Here is a 25,168-nt window from a genome sequence, read left to right as displayed (position 1 = left end):
AAAACGGAATTAAAATGTTTAGCTAAGATTTTGTTTAAAAATCTACACTAACACAAGCGGAAGCAAATAAATAAGGCATATAAATTATTGCTGGGATTACTATACATTTATTGTAAACATGTCCTTTTTTTTTTAAATGTCCACTGCTTTTTTTGAGATTATTTTAGGCAGATAAAAGTTAGTAATATTCAAGTGCTGTTAATAATAAAAATGAGAAAGAAATATGTCATACATTACTAAAAATATGCATTTATTTCTTCAATGTACAAAACTTTATTAACTCAGTTATTCTCTGCCCCATATGTTCTTTGGCTTTTCTGTTCTCAGGTATGAACAGTGTCTTTGAAACAGCGTATCTCAGTCTTGACTGCTTCCTCTTTCACATCCCCTTTGTCCACCACAGTTCTGCTCTTGGCCATCAAGACCTCAGTGGTCCACTTAGGCTGGCATCATTATCATAGATATTTAAGGAACATAATAGGAACATAATAAGGCAATGAACAATAACAAGTCTATACTATCACCATTAATTAAAAATAGTTATGCCACATAAATTTAAGACACAGGGAATAGTTGGCACTGTTTTGCTAGGCATAATCTTTAAAAGCCCTGTTACGTTCATGCGAACTCAACAAAAACATCATAAAAATGATTAAGCATGGTTGCTTTTGAAAGATACTTCCATGGTAAGATCTGACAGGAAGTGTTAGAAAGATGGCACTTCTAAATTTGAACTTATATACCTTTCATATTGTCAATATCGTCATATACTTCATTCTCCCTGAAATGAAAGAAAATGCATTTAACAATAATAGCTACTATTATTAGAAATAATACGCAGTTGAAATAATAATAATAATAATAATGATTATAGAATGATATATACGGCTGTAGAAGGTAACATCTGGGTACATATCCATCTGAAAGCAAATACAAAAATATATAATCAGGCTAAATTATTTGTAGTATTCAGTGCATTCAAGTGCTTACTCAGTTAAATGCTTTTCTCATTTTATAAATGACCAAATCCTTCTTAAGATTTTCATGAATTTTGCAGCGGTACCAAACCCTACTATGTTGTTATAGTGGTTTCCACAAGAGGGCGCATGACAACGTACATTTGCCCTGTTCGTTGCGACAGAGCACTTTCTTCTCGTTAGTCTGCTCAATGACTTCCAGAATCTCTCCCTGCACGACAGACAGGTCCTTTCCACCACTCTTCTTAATGTTAGCATTTGGGTCGACCATCATGCAATAATGAACCTTGATGGGCCCTTCAAACTGTCAACAGAAAAAAACACAAGACGCCTATTTAAGGGCTTTCCTCTCTTATGCTCACAGAGTCAAACCTTATCCAGTTTACAGGGAGCTAGCCGACCCTATAAGTGCGGGTGCCACTGTACTGGTGCAGTAGAATTGAAAGGAATTTACCTTGAACCTTTTCCTAAACTCCTTCTCCTCCTTTTCAAGTTTCTTGCTCATTTTGGGATCATGGCTAGGAAAGGATCAATAAGGCACAAACAAAATGATCATGCAAGATGGTTTTTCTCTATTTTTATTTTTAAAATTTCTCTCAGTATTCTATACTGTTAATGCTACTATTATGGCAACAGAGAAATTACATAGAGGGTAACATCAACGCATGAAACAAGGCTTCTTTTTATGAGCCATGACCATAAAGTTAACCATTAATAGGTAAAGAAGAGAGATGGCATCCAGGTATCATTTAACCAGGACCATTCCTCTGACTTGGTTCATAAGTAGTCCTATTAATTACAGAAGATTTTCTTTACTGGGTTATGTGAACATGAGAGTTAAAGGTAAAATAATTGACACTCTGTTCCACATGCTGCTTACATGCTATGCAGGTCTTAAATTATTGTTTATAGATGTTAAATGGCAAAATGAATATTGGAACAGTCAGTTAAATAAATAGTTAAAAAAGATTATAAGAATTATAAACAAAGATATGCGGTTTCATCTTTGGTGGTACCATATCTCAGGTGGGGGAAGCGGGAATTCATCTGGTATGATGTGGTCTACATCATCGTACACCTCTGAGATAGGATGAGAAGGAGACAAAATGAAACATTTAATCTATGTTCTGATTAAGTGAAGATACAACCTAAAAATATAGTTTGCCACATTGTCACAAACTACTTACCATTGGTCAGATTGAAACTGCTACAAAAAGAAAAAAAGACAATACAACACTCAGGACATAAATCTGTGTTTTAACAACTCTATTTTCTGTGAGGACCAAAAAACAGAATCATAGCATGTGCAAATGACCTGTTCAGCGCGTCTGAACTGATATCATCATAGACATCTTCGTTTTGGACAGGAGGAGGGTAGGAAGAAGGCATAGTTTCAACACGCAGCTTGCGTTTGACTGCCTCGTAGTCCACATCAACACACGCATTACTTATGTAACCATCTTCAAAAAAAAGAAAAGGAAATGCACTTGTTACATTAGCTTTCTGTCAGATTTTCCATTTTCAAAGAAAGGTACAATGAGATTTAAATAAGTAGTGAATAATATTTATGTAATAACTACCACATATAATGTTATGGGCATATAATGTAAATTTAAACTGCACTACCGCACCATCTGAACTAATACTTTCATAGAATAAACAAAATGTTCTTGTTATATCAGTTAATATTTAGTCATGTCTAGCAGTTGTTATCAGGGACTGGACACGTTCTGAGGGTCTAAACGAAATGTAAGAAGTGAAACAGAGGCTAAGCTCACATTCCCTATTCATGTTTCTCGCCAGCCATTTGCCCTCGGGGGTGTCTTTAATGCGGATGATCTCCACAATCTCGCCTTGCCTCACACGGAGGTCATTCTTCCCTCCGTGCCAGTCGGTCCGCAGCCGTGCAGTGTGCAGCACCTCCACCTCTCCTGACAGCTGTAGCTTTTAAAGAAACGAGTCACTAAAAGCTGAGCCCAGGTCACTGTGAATGATCACTTCGCGTGTTAACATAGATTGGGGCTCAAAGGAAATAGGAATGCATGAAAAAACAATCACGTTTACGTGATATTACACTGTGTACCTTTCAAAGCATGACAGAATGGATACATTTTAGTGATACACATCGCATAGATGAAATCTGTTAAAAGTGTGTACTTTGACAGGACAAAGTGGTTTATAATCACTGTGTTACAACTGCTAATGTGATTCATGAAAAACTCACTTTAAATTTTTTTCGGTACTCATTCTCCCTTTTCAGCTTTTCTTTTTGCTCTTTTTTGTTCAGTTCTTGCTCTCTCTTGAGCTCCTTCTGTTTTTTCTTCTCTGAGACAGGCATCATCACCTCCTGACTGTAATACAGCAAAGAAGATCACATGAACTGAAATCATCTGAGAGCTCCACTGTAAACTGTTGCCAACAAAGTAACATCATATACAGAAATCATATACATAAACGTGGGTAAATAGTATGAATTTAAATATTACTTATAAACACATAATACTGGCTTACTCTTCAATATGCTCATAAATGTCACCTTGATCACTCTCCTAAACAATCAAACAAAAAGTCAATTCAATAGTGTGCACATTTGACAATCACAAAGGAGTTCAGAAAGTTCTTGAGCAAGAAATAATGATGATCAGTGTGATCACACTCACTTGAGATGAGAAACTTCCTGTCCATGATTCTGAATAGCAAGTGCGCATGTAATTAAAGCAACCAGTAAGGTTAAAGCCGTAAGATACAAAATTATTTTTGTAAAGATGGATATCTAAGTTACTGTTAAATGCAGGAGGAAAACATCCCTGCCATTCTACTGCAGGATGTTAGGTAACTTTCTACACCCGCAGCATCCATCTAGTTACGGTTTTTGCATGGCGCGCGGAGGCGATTCAGCACGCAGGCAATACAACTCTGAGTAAAAATGCGTTCATCCACTGAAAGGTTAGAATGCTATCATTTATGCAAAGGTAAACAACAGAATTTTGCAAATACCACAAATAGAAAATTCTTGGAATACAATGAAAACAGTCACCTAAGCCACTGATTGTGTGGGAGATTATATTGTTTACCTCTGGAGGATAGTTTTGGGGGAGGGGGTGGAGGAGGGGGCAAGTCAATATCATCGTATGTGTCCTGATCAGGTTCCACATTTCTAAAAAAAAAAAAAAATTAAACCAAGGAAGGAAGAAAGAAAGAAAGATGTCTCATGGTATTTTTGGAAGCACTGTTGATCACAGAGTTTATCTACGAGACTTAATTCAACAGTGGAGATTTTGCAGTTGACAGAGCATCCATTATTCTATGCTGTTGTCTTTGATGTGCATCAGTCTCGGGAAGTTCCAGAATTTGCAGTGCAGTTACCAAATATGCACCCACACAGTCTGGGGGCGAAGAAAAAGCCGATATTTCTTGCCTATTGTTCCATACAAGTCAAGTCAAGTTTATTTGTCATTTGCATAAACATACAGGACATTAGAGAATTGAAACGCTTGTTGTTAGGCACAGGTATCTCCTATGCAGCAGCACTGGCAATGATACCCATAACTAATGACAAGATACTAAAAATACAGAATACACCACATCAATTAGACAAAAATAAACAATATGACTTCAGAAGGGTCCTAAGGAGGATATTAAAGCAGTGTGTATGGCACTGAGCGTAGCATCAGTGTTATGTTGACGTGCATGATAACGTTTCAGATATTCCATTCAGAGAATCAATAAAAGACATCAAGAAGTATGTATTAACTTGCAAACTTACAGCTTTGAAAAGGATTGTGACAGCCTGCTAGGTTTATTTGGTGGCCATACCGGTCCTGTTAAACACATGCACACACAGACACACACACACGCCCATATGTAACATGTTTTGCTAAATAACTCGTTTGTTGTGGACTCCCAAAATGTATGCAAATTCATTTCAAGAAGTGCACAGTAAATTTCTCAGAAATAAACTAACCCCTACTGAGCACACAGGGCCCACTTTCCAGACAGAGAGTTCAAATATACTTTGTAGCTGTTTGTTTAACACAAACCAGATTTAATTTGGACAGTAATATTTTGACAGTAAGTCAGTATGGATGTTTCATCTCCTCTTTTTTTGGGTTTTCTGCCATTTATTTTTTAGGAAAAGTGTTTATACTGGTAGGGGTTTAAATTTTAAACAATGTACGAGAATAGTCCATAAAAAAAGAGGTTTAAATTTGCAATGTTCCAAAAATGTCACTCTTTAGCATTTTAAAGCAACTATTTACTTCCTTGGCTTATCTATCAAAATGTTAAGCCCTCTACCCATGGACAGTATGTCATGTTTTTCTGTTTGCTCCATATGGACTAAACATACAAAAATGTGAATAAGGTGATTAGCTGGTCATGTGTCCATGCCTGAATTTACTGGTGCAAACTGTGTTACAATAGCAAGACAGATATACTTACCATCATGTGTTTTTTTCTCTGGGCACCCTTGAGGCAGAGGTGCCAGAGCCTTTTTTCGCAAATGATCCAGGCGAACAGATGGAGGTCGCTTGGGCTTCAGGGGTCTTGGCCCAGGGGGTGGAAGAGGTTTTCTCAGGGGTGGGACCTCTGACATGCTCCTCTGGCTTGGCAGTATAGGCCTGTTAGACACTTTTGGCTTCCACTCAGCATGTTGTTTCAGCATCTGGTTCTTGAGAAAATCCCCAGTTAGTTTCACTTTCCCCATGTTCTCAGGATTTGTAAAGGGTGCTTTTGGTTCTTCTTTGGATCCAGCATAATGTGAGGGTGGGGGTTTGGGAAATACTCCTTGTGGAGGCTGACTCATCCTCTTGGGTTCAGTACGTGAGTTCACTGGAAGGGATGACCTTGGAACTATGGGTGAAACCTTGTTACGGACCACTCCATTGATTGATGATTCTGACATAGGACCACTCGCCTGAGGCCTTGAGGGTGCACAGCTTTCAGATGTACCCCTCTCTGCCTGGGCATGAAACCTGGCCCTGAGGGCCTTGACGTCCACATTCTCCCCCTGTTAAGAGACACAAAATTCAGTGGAAACAAATACATTGGGTACACAATCGTTCTCCTCTGAACAGGTGTGAAGTTTTTAGCTCATAATGCAATACAACTCTGCTCTGTTTCCATTACTCAAAGTGTGTTTGATGGCAGGAATTTTTAAATATTGACACTGAGCCTTTGTGGTCAGATACAGAACGAATCTACTGACCTGTAAGTGGAGAGAACCTAGTGGCAAGCTGCGAGAGATCTCTTTACACTCGCGATTGCCTCTGACATTCATCATTAAGGCATTATATTTAGTCTCAGCAGCAAATGTATTTGTCTGGTCTGCATTACCATATTTATGAGAGATATTTGGGACATGACTCTAAGCTGGCACAGTTAGGCAACTGGGTTGGTTACTCTCCTTTTGAATACTAAACCATATGAACTTTGTGAGGACCACAAAATCATACCAGGTGTGTGTAGGGGGATGTACTGGGAGGATAAAAAATAAAAACCATGAATAAAATTAGGTTATTTGTATAACCATTCCCACAGAACAACTGTATATAATCATCAAGTAATAGTTTTATTTAGTGGCCTTAAGCCTAATTCCAATGTGTGACCAGTGAACTTTTATTGTGTTTAGTGTGTACTACTACAGGTGCAAAAACCAAATACAAATACAGTAGTTCAAATGCAATGCTGAATGAAATTTAAATGTATTTATTTATTTTAGTCTGAAGAGATTTGAAACATTAACTATGAGGAGAGGAACTGATCCCCTTACAATTACAGTTACAGTTTCACAGTTAGAGCTATGAAAGCAAGTACCAGCACAATGATACACAAAGAATCATTATAATAGTCTAACCTCAAGGATGTTTTTTGTTAGGGAATGAGATATGAGGAAAGTGTAGTGTTCAAGAATTGATAGCTGTCAACAAAAATGGCTTTAAAAAAATTCAGATTGTGGCTTTCATAGTTGGATGAATAACCCCATGACACCAAATATCCATTTACAGCCTAAATGGTGCAGACTCCTAATGATTATAAATATGAATGTATGGCTAGAAGATATTAGCGGCTAGAGGATATTATCAGATGGAAAATCTCATATCCCATATTCTCAAAGCATGGAATAGAAAGTTTAAAAAATGGTAGTGGCAAGCTGTTAAGTGAAAACAATACAACATTCATCGGCACAATGGTAGCCACAGGTACAAAATGTACAGGCAATTTCAATATCAATATCTGCTTTGACACACAATAGGAGGTTAATTGTTTAAAGACACAAACTCATGAAAGAAGCGCACCTTCCCCGGCGGAACATTTGCTGTCGTGACGCTCATACTGTAGATCACAGGGCCGAGCAGTCTGTGATCTCGTACTAAAACCTGGCAATACCTTCTCCAGTGTGACAAACTGTTATTGTATCACCAAATTACAAAGTTTCAAGCTTAGTGTGGATATTTTAATACAACATTGTAAGTGGTGGGGCAATATTCCTATACTCTATAAGATATTTTGTGATGTACAGTTTTATATATTGGAGTGACACATAAATTAGTGTTTGAAAGCTACTCTAAACAGACCCATAACACAATTAAAATAAATTGTAATTTGATCTAGCAATGCAAGTTAATATGTATAAGAACATTAACACAACAATTTAGACACAACATTTTAGACACAATAACATGATTTAAACAAAAATTTTCCGTAACAATTTTGCTTTACACAATAACATGATTTAAACAAAGCCTTTATGCAATATTTAAATGTTTGGTTTTTTTTTTATTTACAACCAATTGCACCATATCTTATTTAACGTTTATACATTTTATTACAATATATGTTATAGTATATTTAAGGTGCTTAATTATAATACATTGTTTTGGTGTATTATTTATTACCCATACATATATGAAAGATATTCAGAAACAAAAAAAATGTGTGTGAAAATTAGTTTGTGGACTTCTAAACCTGTTTTGGCAGTAACAGTTTGCCAGCATTTTCTCTTGTCTTAAGAGAGGTTAACCAGGTCAAAAAGTGTTGAGAACTGCATGCCAGCAACTGCTTTTCCCCCCTGAAGCACAACACACAACACACAGGGTCTCTTTCAAATGATCTTCTGTAATGAATGACAGCTCTACCAAATGTTCGACTTTGAAACGGGAAATTTTAGCAGAAATCTGAATGGCGTTTATATGGTTTGCAAGCTCTGGCATACACATGGTGTTAAAGAGGCTAATGGTAGAACAATAGCGAGGCACAGGAAATAACTTCAACCACACACCTTTATATCTACAATAAAGCACGCATCACTCAGCAGGGGTTGCTATAGCCCAATCAGATAGCCCAATCAGAAGCATGCTTTGCTACACAGACTCTTTGAAAAAAAGAGGAGCGAGAAAAAGACATAAAGGAAACTGCAAGGTGCACTAAATGCCTCAAATGAGATCGTGCTGTACAAGTGCACTTTTTGTTAAATAAGAAAAAAGTAGACACCCAGGTGGCTTATTATGGAGAAACTTCATCTTATCAAGCAGAAATTAATGTGCATTTTATTAAAAAAAAAAATAAAATAAAATATATATATATATATATATATATATATATATATACACACGTTTTATATATACGTTTATATATACGCTACGTATATATATACGTTTTGTTTTAGTAAAGAGCAATATAAAACACTTTATATATATATATATATATATATATATATATATATATATATATATATATATATATATATATATATGTTTTATATTGCTCTTTACTAAAACAAAACGTGATCTGAAAACAAACCCCATAAATTCTTGGCGAAAAACAGCTACTTTATCATTCTGAGCAGCCGAACTGTATCCTTATTTTGGACACTAAAAAGTTGTGTCGACAGCGCACATTTTCTAAATACTAAGAATAATTTAAAACGACATTGCCCCAATTATCAGATACATTTTGCAACATAAATGATAGGTTTTGGCTTACCATTGATATCAGAGTAGACTTTTATTTTCATTAAAGTTCCATAACATCTCTTGAACTGACATAGAATCAGCGTGAGTACTTCAGAATACGGCACTGTTTCCAGAAGAATGAGTTAGGTCACGCAGGAGACCGAATCAAACTGCTGCGCTTAGCAGGAAGTAGCAAGAAAAAACTACAGAGGAAAAAGGTCAACATACGCAGCGCACAAGTTCTATGCGTACAAGCATCTGCGGTGAAACGAGCTTTATAGGCTCTCATAGTCAAAAACAAAACAAAAATAAGAAAAGAAATGAATTAACAAAAGCATGCGTCTCTTTTAAAAACATAACTCTTATATTGTTCTAGTTACTCTAATGGAAAACAGATTTAAAGGAGTTTTAAACATTTTTCAATGATGGGTTTTCTGTAATTGCGCACCTATACAAACGATGACAAGCTGCCTCGATTTCTCAACCTTACCTATATCTAATGAAGAAAATTTTATCAGGTTGTTAAAAAGACCTGTTTTTTTAATAACAGATGCCCTATTTGTGAAGAGTGCGAGAGGACAGTATAGGCCTACCTACAGCTTTCTTTCATTTTTTAAAACCGAATAAAAGGGTCACATTGCTTTTTTTTTCTAAAATGAAATCGTCTATAAACCATCTTTACCTTTAGCTGTGGTCCTGTGACACCTGTAAAAGAACAGATAGACGTATCTGCGTAGTCCAATGTTAAGGGCTATGTCCAGGTACAAGAATATTACCGGTGTTTGTCTCCCTCTGTCCTCCCGATAATGTATTGCATGACTTTCTTGAATATTTGCAGATCGCAAAATCTTGGGTATTATTCCTAATTTTATAACAGGCTGTATGCTGTTTAAGACTTTTTTTTTTTTACTAACCAGTTTATTTTATTTTAAAATAAAAATGTATAACCCTTGGACATAGAAGACTAAACCTTTTAAAACATTCATATTTAAATGCCAAAAGTTTAATAAAATGGTTTATTGGTGTAGAGATCAGATCCTTTCCTGAAAATACTTCTATGTGAAACAAGTTATATGTTGCTGACACTGTCATACACACCATTTTAAGAACCTTCAAGAATGTACACTGAAAAGCTAAATGTACCAGACACGTATTACTCTGCAGTCACAGCTGTTTATGAAGTCAGATAAGCCTGAAAGGTATGTGTTATTAGATAATTCATTTCTAAGGTAATTTCTTAGGTAATTCATTTCTCTGGCTAAGGGTGAGAGTTTTTGATGCTCATCTGATGATAGCATTTGTGCTCGACCGTATCCAAAGCCAATCAACCATATCAAATATGTTTCGCAAGGTGCAACTCAGGAAGCAATCCTAGACGTCAGTGTGCCTACAGACCCTTTACCTGTTTTGATCAGGTTCCACTGATGCTTGAGAAAGTGTTAGCTAGGTATACTATTAAACAAGGCTAGCCATACAGTGTTATCCACCGACAAGAAGATTAATTCCCGAGCAGTTTTTTGCTGAAGATTTCATGTGGTTTTGCAGATTATTTCAAAGTCCAGAATATATGAACAGGCTATGTGGCCAGCCATGACACAAATACTAAGCTGCTAATATAATTTTTTTACTTGTTTTTTTAGTTTCTATATTAGACTAGAACTTAATTGAAAAACATTAATGCATGTAATAAATATACCACGTATTTTCTTATACATGTAAACAAATACCCAGTGTACTTCACAGTACTCCACAAAAATATTTAAACATTGTTAAACAAAATAACATAAATTAACCATATGGTTGACTACAGGCTACACTACACAGCAGATTCAAAAGCTGGTGGAAAACAGGCACAAGGACTGGAATAATGCCAAAAAAGAAATCATTACAAATAAATTAAAACCACATAGAAAGGCTATTTCATGTCTTCAAATTGTGTTCAGTACCTTTCTAGTACCATGTCATAAAACAGTTTGTCAACTCTCTAGTTCCTAAGTTATGATCAGAGGGAAGCAGAGGTATTTTTACTTGCACCTTTTGCAAAGAGCTTCACATAATGTGATTTTCAAGTCACGTGAGCCAACCCACTTTCCTTACTAGAAACACATTTCTACAGGATGTCAACATCTCTCTCCTATTTTATGAAGCATAGTACACTAATCACACTTCACCCAGTGGACCTAATGAGTGAGCCTTTAATTCATACATTTACACTGATGTAAAGTTTTGAAAGAACAATAAAATCGCACAGCTAACAATATTTTTGAGATTCAATCATCAGTTGGAAAGACCTTTAAAAAGTCTAAAATCTCAGTTTCCCTAATTGTTTAAATAGACTAAAAAAATTACAAAAATGTATTTTTATGAAAATTACACTGACCAGTTGTTTTACCTTCAAGATGCAGAAATAAAATGACCATACTCTTTATTAAATTCTGTCTAACTTCCCTGCAGTCAGACAAAAGTTTTAACAGAGGAACATTGTACCCAAAACAAAAAATAACCATCTAAACGAATATAAAAACAAACATTTCCAAAACATGGAACAGAAATCGGAGAGACAGTACAAGCCAAAAGTCAAGTCACTTTGGGGGTAGCCAAGCTAAATTACATATGTGAATTAAATCACAAAAACAATGCCAAATGATTATGCTAGTCCCTGGATTGCACTTTTAATCACAAGGCCATGACTAGATAGCCAACTTTCTGAGGCAAACTATTTAAACAGTATACAATGTCTGAATGCTTGTTTTTTAAAAAGGTAGGTGCAACCTATATATAGACTTCAAGGCATCTGCTCTATACTGTTTTCAGTGTATCATAGCCAGAAGCATTTAACAAATTTGTTCCTTAGAAGATCTTAAGACACCCGTTATGCACATGGAGGTTTCATGTTTCCTACAGATAACAATATCAGCCTCAAAGAAACATATTAACATGGAGAAAAATGAAGCTTAATGCCGAGAATTAGTTTAATACTCATGACCCACCAATCAATAATCTGAACCACGCTCCCCAAAAGTATAGTTGCTGAAGGAGGGCGCACCTCCCATCAGGCACTGAGGCTATAACGCTCAGATACCATTCAATATCACTTTGAAAAGCATCACTTGTCACTTTTGGCTCACCACATCACACACAGTTGCAGGCCCAGAAACACAAGACCCCTTTCAATCAAACGAACCAAAAAAGGTTTGGTTTTTTTACAATCCTGAAAGACCCATAACATCCTGTCAATTAAAGCCCAGACAATTATGACATGCAAATAAAATTGCTACATGATTATACAGATGCACATGAATGACAGTACTAACTCTCAAACACTGATTACCAGAAAGTACCAACTAACCCACAACAAAAGAGCATGGTAATCCTTCAGGAGATATTACACAATCAAAATGTATTCTCCCATGACAAGTTTGACATGCCTTGCTCAGAACTACAAAAATAAATATGAGATAATTACAAACTAGAGGCAATGCTCCAAGTTCAGGAAACCTTTTATGAACATTAAATGATCAACGTATGTAGCCCCACTGTGTGATAGTTACTGAAGTATTCCAACTTCTGAGGTCCCCCCCCCCAAGGGTTCTGAAAGCCACAATCGCATCTTCAATTTACATAGTTTTATGACAGAATACATTAGAATTAAAACCTTGAGTTCTTGCGCAAAACAAAAATCTTGATTTTAACTAAGCAACTGTAATAATTGTAATAAGAGTTTCCACGATGATTTAAAAAAACAAAAATAACCCCAAAACAAAACAACCACAAACAGGTGAAATAAATATGAGGACGTGGCACAGAAAAACTGTGACGAGCATGTGAAAGGAAATGTTTTCCTCCCTGGTCTCAGAACTTCAGTCCCCCCACAAAAGACAGTCTCCTTTTACAGTTAAACGGGTTCATCCAACCGTATCGTGGCTCAGACGACATATTGTCCAGAGCCGTGGCTTGTCGTATAGGCTTGGCGGCTGTACTGAAAATGGTCGCCAAGAGCATTGCTGCGGCCATACTGGAAGTCCGAGTCTTGTTTGTAGGACAACGAGCCATTGGACTCAGGCTTCTCGAAGGAAATGCTGTCCTGTGAGGCCACAGGCAGCAGCGTCCTCTTGGACTCCCGATTGGCATCATATTTTGCCTGGTGGAGAGTAGAAAGAAAAATAGCCACATAACCCAACACAGGACAAAGCCACTTAAAACTCTGTCTGCCATAGTAGTGGATGTGAACTCATTCATGAGAACCACAGTCAAACCACTGCAGATGATCAGCAAAAGGCATGAAACGTATCCGCGGCCATGTGCAACATGTGGAGTTCTTACCTTGTTGTACAGGAAGACCCCCAAGATAGCGGTCATCATCCCCAATATGTTAGACAGGGTGACTGGGTTTCTCAGCATCAGTAATGATATACTGATAACCATTATCCTCTTGGTAGCATTAGCAACTGCGTAACTGAGGGGGCTGACCAAGTTTAACACACTGAAGGCAATCATGTTTTGCGCAAAGTTGCAGAAGCCACTGATGAGGAGGAGCACCAATGTTCCGGTCCAATTGGAAACCTCTGTCTATGCAAAAGAAGCCAAAAAATATTTTTAAAAACAAATAAAAACAAAAACACAAAAACAGAAATCCACAAGCTGATTTTATTTCTACCATTTCTTCCCTTTTCAGGAAACAAGGATTTAAGTGTTACCAGAGGCCAGGTTTTCCAAATTTTTAATTGGGATTAAATTTGTCTGGATAATCAAATCCCCCTTTTTCCTACCTAGGATCAAATTGAGCTCAGTTATTTTATCCCAATTTTAAAAAATGTATTGGATAATGCCAATTCAGTTATCTCCAGATTAGTATTTTGATACATTTGTATTAGAAGTCAACTGCCACCTGCTGGACAGATAATAGTTTCTTTTCAATTAAAAAAAATTATAATGAACCACTTCAAAAGAAAAGTTTCCATCCTCACAAGTTCATCATAAGCAGTTACATGGTGTCAGGATTCACAGTTGTTCTTACAAGCCTTCTGCTTTAAATTCTTCCAAGGAAATTTAACATGCTCTATGGTCTTTAACTGGCAATGCCAGTGACCTCACAGATTGAAGTACAAACATCCTGCTTCCTTTATGAAGTAACTGGCCTTGGGTACTTAAGGTGGAGTAAAATGACATCGTACATCGATTGATAAATATAACTTCACACTAGCCTACATCAAACATGGTTTACACTGTTTATTACTCCAAGTTGGCTTTTATGTAATTTCTGCATGACATCTGCTGTTCATCCATCCCAAGTGCACCTTGCTATGTAGCATTAACATAATCCATTTTGGTATTAAATTGAGCTAAATTTTAGTTCTGAGTTTTGAAAAACCCAAATATGGCATTAAGTCCTGATTCAAGGTTGGATTGCATTACAAAATACAAATTCAAACAATCATGGTCAGAAAGGTTGAGCTATGTTTTTAAAAACCATTCTCTCATTTGATCTGATCCAATTATGTTAATTCTGACCAATTTCTTTTGTAAAACTTGTTCCTGGTGTAACTGGGCAGTACCCCCAAAACTAAAATGTACTTGTAAGATACTTCTGGTATTTGTTTTCCTTCTCTTAATGCCTTTCCCTGATCTGTCCTAGTCTACATCCCTGACTCAATGGCTTGACAGTTTCACCTCTTTATAGTTGAGCAGAAGTTTTAATCATTTTCTTTTCCTGTACAGAAATAATTCAAAGGATTTATTTACTTACCAAGTCTCCATCCACCAGAAATGCAGACAGGTCAACTAAAATCCATGTGGGCAGCATGAATAATACTGCATTGAAGCCAAGGATGTTGAGAAGATGGAGGTGATGGATCCTTGTGTCACGCAAGACCTTGGACATACACAGAGCACAATGATCCCACAGCCTCAGTGAATCAAAGTATGAACATCAGCAGCAACTTTAGCACCTAGAAACACCAATCGAACGTTTTCAATTGTTCCACAAAGTATTCCCTTCTTATGCAGGCTATGAATTTTCAGTGTAGACGGATTAACAATGACATTCAAAAACAAAACTTTGAGAACTATATTCAGTGTGGCTGGGTTGTGCAAAAACAAACAAAAGAATGGAACTGCATAAGGCAATTAGGTTATTTATTTAAAAAGTTGTCACTGAGTAGTTTTACATAATTGCCTGAAGAGCACATTCTTAGTGGAACTTATAGAATTAAAGTTAACCCACTGCACCCCTTATGTTAACAGAAAGTTATCCTGACATTAAGCATTTGATGTCAATATTAACTGCATTAGAGATAATTTAAAAAAGGAGTTTTCCCTTTATTTCAAGAATCATCTCAGTAAAGAGTGTTCACTTGATTTCCTTGTCCGTATACTTTTTAAAAATCAACCATTATGTATTATGAATGCACCATGCTACATGTCTTTTGGCATACATGTGGGTTTTGTTTAATCACATGTGCAGACCAGCTCCCTAAATTGTAATGAAGATTTACATTGAGGTTCGGTGATCTACTACATAAATATTAGCCACCTGCAGAGGCACCTATACACTTACCTTTTTGGAGAATATGTTTTGTAAAGAGAAGCAAAGCGTAGCTGCCAGGGCACTAACCAATCCTGACAGGTCAAAAGACAGTTCAGTGACTGTGGCTAATAAGACACCACCTATGATGGGTATAAGAGACACATAGACCTAAAAGGACAAAAACAGAGCACAAATTCATACATACAATAAAAGCATTACAACACTATAATGAATTTGTATAATACAGTGCTCTAAGTACTATTTATGTAGTGTACTGCAGCAGAAGGTAATTTACAAAATACAAAAATTAGCACTGAAAATGCTAAGCATTCGCTTTAAACGCTTACCTTCGTGGTTTGCTTCTCCTTCATAATTAATCTTGATAACAACACAACCCATATTGGCATGGTGGCCTTCACTGTGAAAAGATCAATGATTCAACCCATTTCCCTAATATAGATAGTCAGGTTAAATCTGTCAATGCACACAGTACTAGTACAGGACAACGAAATGCAGTGGTGCATAACTGGTTAACATGTTACATGTAACAGTTAAAAGTAGCTCTCAGCAGACAGCCAACTACAAGCACTTATATTGAACGTGTTCATATTCACTTAGCAGTTTGCTTATACACAAAACCTTTAGTAAACTACGTGGAACATGCAGACTAGTGCTTCTTTCCTTTCTTCCTGAAGATATGGCTATATCCAATAACATATGGCCAATTTCATAAACTATACTAAAACCATTATTTGAATAAATGAATAATTTCTGAGCAGTAAAGCACGTTTAGCTCAATAGGTCTGTTGCGAAATTATAGATTAGTTTCACAACAACAAAAAATCATAAATGATGAAAATATGCTTTCGTATGCCAGCCCATGTTTAGATAGTACAATAAGGCCGCAACTTTCTGGCTGCGGAGGAACTTAACCTATGTAGTTAGCTAGCGATGATAGCTATTTTCTTTAAATATAGCTCCTTTGCTAATTAGGCTCACTATTGCTAGCCAGCTACGTAGTAAGGGATAGCTCCAACAGTGTTGGTCACGATTAAACTTGACAGCTGGCTACGCATTGGTTCACACTGGAAAAACAAAACTGAGCTTGCCTAAGAGAACTAGCTATCTAGCGTATGTAATGTAATTTTGCTGGTGAAGTTGATGTAAACTGAACTATCAAACGTCAAATGGGCAACTTAACGTTGCTCTAAATTGGCAGCTAGCTAGCACCAGCTTTCAAACGACGCCAGGCTAGCCACATGCTAACTAGCGAGCGAATTTATACTGACTGACGACAAATATCGAAGTTCCTAAATACCAGAAAAAGTATATTTGAAACTTACCAGTGTGTGCGTATGAAACAGGTACCTTCCATATGCTGAAATGGGCCGACACAGAAGCAAAGTATTTTCCAAAAGCTAGGGGAAGAATGTACCATCGGTAGTATCTGCCAGATACTTCAGTTTTAGGAACACCCCATGCACGCAACAACGGTGGAAGAAAGATGACAATTGACAGAATATGGAAGAGAGAGACGGTGACAGGATATGGAAATCCATTCAGAATTATTTTGTTAATGATGTTCCCCCCAGAACTGACAGTATACCAGCATAAACACAGAAGCCCAATCCGTACTGCCTCCTTCACAGGCGGACGCTCTACCGCAGCCATCTTCCAAGTCTGGATTCACCGGCTGCTGCAGAGCTTCATACGTGGAGCTCAAACTTCGTAATACGATGGGTGGAGAGAGAGAGAAGGCCACATTCAAGACGCTTATCTGTTACAAAAGGTTTTCTGAACTCCTTTCACGCACCGTAGGTTTTAGATTTAATGAAAAGAAACCCGCGATCGAGTTAGATATGTTGGGTAATGGCTGGGCCATTTATTGGGGTAACGCATCTTATAATACTACAAAAATATCCCGATAAGATCAACAGGAATAAAATTAGGTACTTGAAAAGACTTTCGCCGCAGGACAAATATGCACAAGAGAAATCACATTGGTAATACAACCCATTACGCATCACAAAAAAAAAGGTCTGTAAAATGTACATAACAGAAGAAATGTATTATCTGAAATGGTTTGAGTTAGGAAACGTAGACCAACTGAAATTGGCTTCACTGTTTGGCCACTCACTGCTTAAGGCAGCAATATTTGAAGCATGAAAATGAACAATGCTCACATGCAATGGGTAAGTTGCGTGTATAAAATTCCCACCCTCCAGTTAAAGTTAAAATGAATAGCTACAAAACATTAGAAAACAATTCATATATAAACATAAATATGGCCAAACATGTTTGATGCTGAGAAGTGTTTAGTCTATGCAAACATATGGTAAAATATTTAATTTACTTCCATCCACATATGGATCTAAAGATATGCACTGAGTCCAGCCATACCAATTGCCTTTGCTGTCATAACAGCCATTAACGCCTGGCCAGTGCTTGTTGTGTATTCTATTGAGGTCTTCTATTGTAATGTCCCGGCATATCCCTGGCAAGTCTGTCTCAGTGATGCTTGGCACGAGTACACAGGTTTTGCTGGAGTCTCTCACATGATCTTCCTCATGTTTTTCGGTCATAAAAAAATTTGAACCTGGGGATTGACTTCCAGAGGTTTTTAACAAATTATTCTGAAGGTTTAAATAATATTTGACAATTTCATTTTGAGACAACTCTTTCCAGCTTGTCTTGTGCAAAGAACTCAGTGAAGAAGTAGAAGGGCTCTGCTTAAAGCTGTCTGACTCATTAACATCAACCACTGAACTGTGCTGCTCCTCACTCTGACTCACCACTGAAGATCTGATTTGTTGTGTGAAGGGATCAAAGGTTAATTTACGATTTTTCACTCGAGCACCTTTACAAGTGTCCTCTGTGGAACGTCCATCCAGACTGGTCGAGTAGTCTCTCAACTGAAGCTTCCTCCTCCTTCCCTCAGAAGGAATGGCATCTTTTTCAGTTTCCACATTCGTAACCTCACTGAGCAAGCCTGACTGGAGCCTTACTAAACATTTTGATTTATTTTGCAAGTTATTTGTTTGCTCGAGTGTCTTTTCACCATTTTGGTGGGGATCATTTTCCCACTGTGGCAAGGACTCCATTGGTTGTAGACTCTCAGTGTGAGTCTGGATGGAAGAGTTTAGTAGCAATGCAGAAAAGTTTTCAGAGTCTGAGACAGCAAGAGACGTTGGCCACTTAGTCGCTACTAATTGCTTGACTGTTCTAAGAGTAGAAGGTGTGTAGTGGCTCTGGCATTTGTGCTGTCCTCTCTCAGAAGCAGCTCTGTCCCTTCGTCCATATTGTTGCAATACTGAGGTCCTGAGGACCGTGGAAGTACTGGGTTGTTTGTTGAGCTCAGAAGAACTGAAATGAGGCTTGATCGAAGTAGGACTTGTTGGAACAGCTCCACCAGAAAAAGCTTCTGTACCCCCATGTTCACTGGTTGAGGACACTGCTGATATCTGTCCACAGACTGATGTTTTTGAGACCTTCAGTGTTGATAGGTTCTCATCTGGTTTCTGCCCACTTGAATGATTGACAGGACGCAACTTTTCTGCTTGGGAGCAACTGTTGGGTAAGGCGGACTTCTTGTCAACATCTGTCACAGCTTGAACAGCTCTTGAAATGGGCAGTGACAGACTCTGGCTGCATTTGACAGTGGAGCTTGCAGTGGTAGAAAGTACTTTTGGCGATATTTCATTTTGTTGTGGCTCTATCAGCTTCTGCCAGTTACGCAGAAGCTTCTTTGCACGCTTAGCAAGATCCTCATTCCTGGTCCTCTTCCTCAAGTCATTTATCAACTTTCCAAGCCGGGTTTCCTTAAACAACAAAGTATATAATCAATTTCTGTACATCTCACTGTACTGTAATTGTATTTATAAGATTAGTATTATTGACTGTGTTAGCAATTAAAGGACAGTAAAAGTGAACTGATTCATTGAGATTGCACTGCTCCACACATTCAGGTCGAGTATTCTGGTGCAAATATACCAACTTCCCCAATAATCTTTTGAACATCAAGCTCTTATTGAAGCTTGGGTGAATATATTCTCATTAATAAATACAAATAAAATTAAAAAAAACCATAACTAAGTAAAATGTAATCATTCATGACTTCCAGTTCATCTTATTATACAGCAGCACAATTGATGTCTACATATCTGAATACACCGGTAATGTTTTTTTTCTTCCTTCATTCACATTCTATGGTCATCAAGTTAAATACATTACTAGCTTACTGACATGTGGCTTATTGTAATGTGATGATTAGTCTAAAAAAAAAATGACAGGAGAAATGTCTTGTTCTTATAACCATACCACACTGAATCTGTGTGGCAGAGCAAGATGAAACCTTGTGAGATTCAGGATAAACAAAAAACATCTCCACTCAAGATACAGCAGAGTGAAACTCAATGAATTATACTTGTATTACAACAGAGTAGTACAGTTTTGCTTTTGTAGTAATTACATGTTACACTGCACCTAGGGCATTGCATACCTAATGTGTAGTGGGATCCAAATATATTTGATTTTAGCAGACTAAACAAATCTTACCTCAAGTGCCTCCTTGGTGATAGGGTATTTCTCCAAGCTGGATATTACATCCAAAACAACTACCATATTATGGATCTGCTAATAGATAAAGTTATGGTGACACTCAATTTCATACATGATCATTGATCATACTAGCAAGCTACACAGGCCACTATACAGCTCTATTCAGAAACTATATGAAATATGAAGAATACAGTCAGGTCAATAAATATTTGGATGTTGACAAAGTTACTGTTTTTGTAACTGTATACCAGTTTATTGCAGTTGAAATTAAATAATAAATGTGAGTTTAAAGTGCAGACTTTCAGCTTTAGTTTGAGGGTAGTGACATCTTAAAAGTAATTAAAGTAATATAATGATGAATTATTATGAAATTAAGTTGTACTTTTAATACTTGGTTTCTAATTGTTTGCAGTCACTAACTACCTAAAGTCTGGAACCCATAAATATCACCAGATGCTGAACTTCTTCCCTGGTGATTCTCTACCAGGCTATCTTCTCTACAGGTCTGCAGTCTTCATTTTCTGCTTGTCCTAGTGGTGTCTTAATTTCAACTCCAATATACATTGATAGAATGCTAAAATAACTGCAACTTTTGTTGATTCCCAAACCGTATTTTTCCCCCCTTTACTCCCACAAACTAGCAAGTTTTGCTGTATCTTGGGTCTAAAATGCACCTTCTCACTCAAGTCCATTTATTATAGAAAGGTAACAGCAGAAAATTTACTTAGTCTCTGGATGCTAACTGAGTCTGAGGAAAAGTGGCCCCAGATATGAAACCTGAAAAGACCGCAACACATTTGAACTGACTCCTGAATGTGCACCTGTAATTTTTTTTAAACAAAGTTTCAGGTTTCTATTCACTATTCCTTCTCAAAAATGCACATTTGAGTCATACATTCCAGTAACCAGGCTATTTGTGAATAAAGTATGCAAAAGAGAACCCCAGGCTTGTAAGATGTTACTAAAACTTTGCAGTGCCTTAAAAATACCTTAGGTATTAGGTATACATACCTTAGGTCCTTTGTATTTCTACATTGTTTACAGTGTGCTGCTCTTGATGTAAAAATCCACTGAAATATTCATGGTGTAAATCTGTGTTTGTTGAAGAATGCATAATACTCTCAACTTTTTATTAGAAGATTTTTATTAGATACCTTCCTTATAGGTCACTGTGATTTCAATTAGGCAGGTAGCTAGTTTGTGAAGAGAAACTGAATACCAATGTGGATTTTACCATATGAATAACTAGTTAAGTATTCTTTACCAGCCAAACTTTAGTGGAAAATATAGTAATAACTTGATAGAAATCCCCATTCATATCGTGCAGTGCCCCCCCCCCCCCCAAAAAAGCCTTCTAAAATGACAGCTGCAGTATTCAGTTCCTCGTGGTATGTTACAGGCTCTGCTGTATGGCAGCCAGGAGCTGTCAGGGAACGTGACAGCGGAGTACCGTTGTTTACTTCCTATATTAATAATGTCAACATGAAAGTTAAACAAATTAATTTATTTTTCACACACAGCTAATAACAGACAAACCAGACAAAACTTCCAATATCAATTTACACGATGGGCGCGTACAGATCCACGTCATTCAAAGCTAGAATAATAATAATGATGATGATGTCGGGGCATATGGTACGCAAGGTAACGACCATGGTTAAACCTTTCTTGGTTTACAGATAGTCCAATACAGACAAACACAGTCTAATACAGATATCACCAACCATGCTGAGAATAGTTGTACTCATCATGCCCTACGTAACAATTAGGTCGCTAGCTAACTCGGAAGTGCTAGCTAGCTGAATTGTTGAGACAGTAACGTTCGAGAAGTCAAGCTAGCAAATGTTTACTTCTTAGTTAGGTTAATAAACAAACTTTTTCCCCCCCACAGAAAAATATGCACTTCATACTTACATTACTTTGACAATCAATAGCTTGGAGCAATCGGTCTCTCATTTGCTGCGGTGTTGTTGCCGATGCTGTTGTCATGGCCATACAGTCAGACAGCAAAACAAGGAGTTGCGTTAGTTCTCCAAGGATAAATCTCCAACAAACTAAAAGGCTTTTGCAAGACGTAAGGGTACACGTTCCATAACTAAACGTTTGTTTGTCTGACTGTCTGTCAGGGCCTATTTCTTGAAAATCTGCGGGACCGAACAGGAGACAGAGAGATAGAAGGCATATATGAATCCTCGGTATTGAACATACGGCCTCTACGAGCCATCCTCTTTCCGTCAGGTGTCTCCTGTAAACCTATAACACATTTTCCAGTTGCATGATGGGAAGTTTCAGTCGCAGATCATACTAAGGAATTTTTAGAAATGAAGATACGACTTGATTAGGAGATGACTACGCTGAACTGCCCTCAGACAAGCCCAAAGCATTGCAGATTTTCAAAGTATGATATACGATCAATGATTTAGGATTCAATTATTTTAAAATCACGTATTTTGGTTCTTATCTACACTACATTAATATTAGACAATATTTCAAGGCATTGCATCGTTGCCTCGATTACCATATTATCCTCTGTAACGGCGGAATGATTTTAATTCTACATTTGCAAACGATTTATATAAAAAAAAACTATAAAATAATAAACATTATTGGGTTTACTACGTTGTTGAATGGATTATTTTTCGAGGCTAGCCTATATGAAAATTTGAGAGGAAACATGGCCCCACGTTCCTATCATAGCAAATTTAGATTATATTTACAGTATTTGACAAACAATCTTAGAGTGCCTTACAGAAGTGCTTTAGTGTATCCTTGAAAAACGTAGGCTATATTTTCTGCAGTATTGTAGACGAGCCTACAGATACCAGCAAGCTAAAGCCCTGCCAGTATAGCTAAGGCTTCCTTCCAGTTTGTCCTGAAATTCCTAACTGCAGTGTGAAGGCTGTTGAATTTAGCTTCACCCAATAAAAAGCATTTCCCCCAAATTTATATGGAAAGGAAGGCAATCTTTAGACTTCAGGATTCCAATACAGCTATGTAGTTAACATTTCAACATTACATTCTCACACACCACGAACGATTGCGACTCTTGTATGCAATCTGTAATTCCTTACATTTTGGTGCACTTATAACTGCATACACAATACCTAGAGGAGAAGATGTAAAAGTGCTGTAAATTCTACATGATTTTCATATTGCTGAACAATCTGACTGCCTTCTTGATTACTGTAATTTCAAAGCATTAACTGAATCATTTTTGTCTGAGTATTGTACTTCCAATGTACACTGACAGTATTACTATTGTAGAGATTGGCATACATTTCATCCTCAATTGGATATTAAAAAAAGGAATGTTCAACACAGATATTTTCATTCTAAGAGAACCTGTATATTTACACTGAAAATCTGTCACTATGGGGTTATCATTCAAGTAGTCTTGTTTTCAGAAACTGAGGAAGTGAAATGGGTGTGTTTGAGTAACGCAGAATTACTTTTTCTTCAGATTCAGGGAACATGGATACTTTGTATACCTTGAAAATGGTTTTTACAAGTTTATTTGTTCCATTTTGTTTAAATTACCAGATTGCATGAGCTGAGATCATGCAAATCACATTTAATAAAAAGAGAGAAACAAACAAGTGAACTCACCTGCAGACTTTAGAAATTGCATACAAACTGAAATATATATATATATAGAAAATACCTCAACACATTCTAAATGTGTTGAGGTATTTTTCATAAAAGGATCTTTGTATAAAAGTATCTTTATCATTTACATTTTTAACTTACTGCCAACCTCAAAGTATACAAGTGATTTTGAGAAAGCTTAAGCCTACTGAAAGCTCAGGTAAATGGAATACATCCAGTTTATTTTACTGCATGGCCCTATTAATCCATTGTTAATGTGCATCAGAAATTCACAAATATTAATCCTCATACTTTCTAACTGACTTTTGGTTTATCCATAAGACACTGGTTTACTGTGATAGAAGGTAGAATCTAGGACATGTCTAAAAATGTTCAGATCTGAAATGGATCTTGTGGAAGGGCTATTTTCTAAGTTTAATCCTACATCACAGCACCCATAAAAGTGTTGAGGATTGTCCCTTATGTTCACACTTGTCTCCAGTCTGGCAAGCTTGTTTGTTATGAGCCAAATAACCTGAGGTAAAGGAAAAAGCACATAAAAAATACAACATTTAAAATATTGTGAATGTAATGTATAGCGTTAAAATCACATGTAGGCCTATAACATCATTTTCAACCAATCTGGTTTTACAGAAACATTGTTAATCATTATACTAATATGGATACTCACAATATCATGCAGAACATTATGAAGATATTCCACAGAGCTATGAATATGCGGAAGTACCTCAGACTCAGTAAAAACTCTCTGATGTTATCACCTGTGCAAGAACAGAGTCATTGGTCGTTAGGCTACATGACTGCTGTTCAGTTTGTACACATTATATATTTTGGAATCACGTCAAAGGTTCACACTGACGTTTGTTGAATACTGACCTGTACTGGATCCGCGCGGGTCATCACCGAAGCCGTGCGATTGCGACTCTTTCTTTTTTCTGCCATTGGATACAACGCAACGCAATTAAGCAGAACGTAGGCATTTGATAGAATCACAAACAATCAAGTAAAGAATACATAAGTCAGAAGTAACAGCATATGACTACTTACAGTTTAAAATTTAAAACTGCACCGGCGTTCATTAACAGAGTCCTAAAACACAGTACAAACAAAATTTTAGCGTCGTGACGTGGAACGGTTTGGTCTTCAACAAGGCAGCGTACTTGACCAGCTGTTTAACACAGACAAAGCAAACTTTCCACTACTATATTAAGAAGCTAAAGAAAGAAGGAAAATGAAATACAATTTAATATGTATGAGATAATTTACCCAAAAATTAATAGGTCCCCAATCATTTTGCCACACTACAGCAACCGCGTCTCTTCTTCTGCTTGTAACGTTCGGTGATACCGAGGATTGTAAAACTTACCATCGCCACCTGTCGGTTAGGCCAAATTCGTAAACAAAAAGGTTATGTACGCAAGGGAGGAAGGTCTATCTCCTAGACCCAGAAATATCTATCTATCTATCTATCTATCTATCTATCTATCTATCTATCTATCTATCTATCTATCTATCTATCTATCTATCTATCTATCTATCTATCTATCTAT

General features: G+C 36.9%; 3 protein-coding genes across 6 annotated transcripts; all 3 read right to left on the bottom strand.

The window, feature by feature from the left end:
- Positions 1–91: 91 nt before the first annotated feature.
- On the bottom strand, positions 92–9,625 carry si:ch73-40i7.2 (FYN-binding protein 1). 2 transcript variants are annotated; one of them, XM_027017348.3, is made up of 16 exons: positions 8,961–9,625; positions 5,418–5,985; positions 4,744–4,798; positions 4,052–4,134; positions 3,638–3,666; positions 3,489–3,526; positions 3,202–3,328; positions 2,756–2,915; positions 2,293–2,437; positions 2,165–2,184; positions 1,994–2,057; positions 1,432–1,495; positions 1,119–1,281; positions 887–920; positions 744–781; positions 92–443 (listed from the first exon to the last, which is right to left on the bottom strand). In XM_027017348.3, exons 1-16 carry the CDS (start codon positions 8,961–8,963, stop codon positions 439–441), a joined length of 1,596 nt encoding a protein of 531 aa, XP_026873149.1. In that variant the 5' UTR covers positions 8,964–9,625; the 3' UTR covers positions 92–438. The 2 variants fall into 2 exon arrangements, with proteins under 2 accessions (XP_026873149.1, XP_026873148.1); XM_027017347.3 differs by having other exon boundaries at positions 2,756–2,921; positions 8,961–9,620.
- Positions 9,626–11,108: 1,483 nt separating this feature from the next.
- slc35e1 (solute carrier family 35 member E1) lies at positions 11,109–17,155 on the bottom strand. The gene is made up of 6 exons (XM_027017404.3): positions 16,799–17,155; positions 15,803–15,873; positions 15,486–15,623; positions 14,676–14,801; positions 13,253–13,498; positions 11,109–13,070 (listed from the first exon to the last, which is right to left on the bottom strand). Exons 1-6 carry the CDS (start codon positions 17,124–17,126, stop codon positions 12,855–12,857), a joined length of 1,125 nt encoding a protein of 374 aa, XP_026873205.2. The 5' UTR covers positions 17,127–17,155; the 3' UTR covers positions 11,109–12,854.
- Positions 17,156–17,208: 53 nt separating this feature from the next.
- LOC113581914 (small integral membrane protein 7) lies at positions 17,209–24,966 on the bottom strand. 3 transcript variants are annotated; one of them, XM_081708122.1, is made up of 6 exons: positions 24,666–24,711; positions 24,495–24,553; positions 24,346–24,379; positions 21,927–24,132; positions 20,010–20,087; positions 17,209–19,273 (listed from the first exon to the last, which is right to left on the bottom strand). In XM_081708122.1, the coding sequence occupies exons 4-6, from the start codon at positions 22,005–22,007 to the stop codon at positions 17,771–17,773; spliced, it is 1,662 nt and encodes a 553-aa protein (XP_081564248.1). In that variant the 5' UTR covers positions 22,008–24,132; positions 24,346–24,379; positions 24,495–24,553; positions 24,666–24,711; the 3' UTR covers positions 17,209–17,770. The 3 variants fall into 3 exon arrangements, with proteins under 3 accessions (XP_081564248.1, XP_081564249.1, XP_026873197.1); XM_081708123.1 differs by having other exon boundaries at positions 20,010–20,084; XM_027017396.3 differs by lacking the exons at positions 17,209–19,273; positions 20,010–20,087 and adding an exon at positions 24,885–24,966 and having other exon boundaries at positions 23,509–24,132; positions 24,289–24,379; positions 24,666–24,707.
- Positions 24,967–25,168: the final 202 nt, after the last annotated feature.

Source organism: Electrophorus electricus, chromosome 26 (genome assembly GCF_041902795.1).
Source record: "Electrophorus electricus isolate QZ-2024a chromosome 26, ASM4190279v1, whole genome shotgun sequence".
Lineage (NCBI taxonomy): Eukaryota > Metazoa > Chordata > Actinopteri > Gymnotiformes > Gymnotidae > Electrophorus > Electrophorus electricus.
The sequence above is the reverse complement of the archived record's forward strand: the minus strand, read 5'-3'. Positions and strand labels throughout refer to the sequence as shown.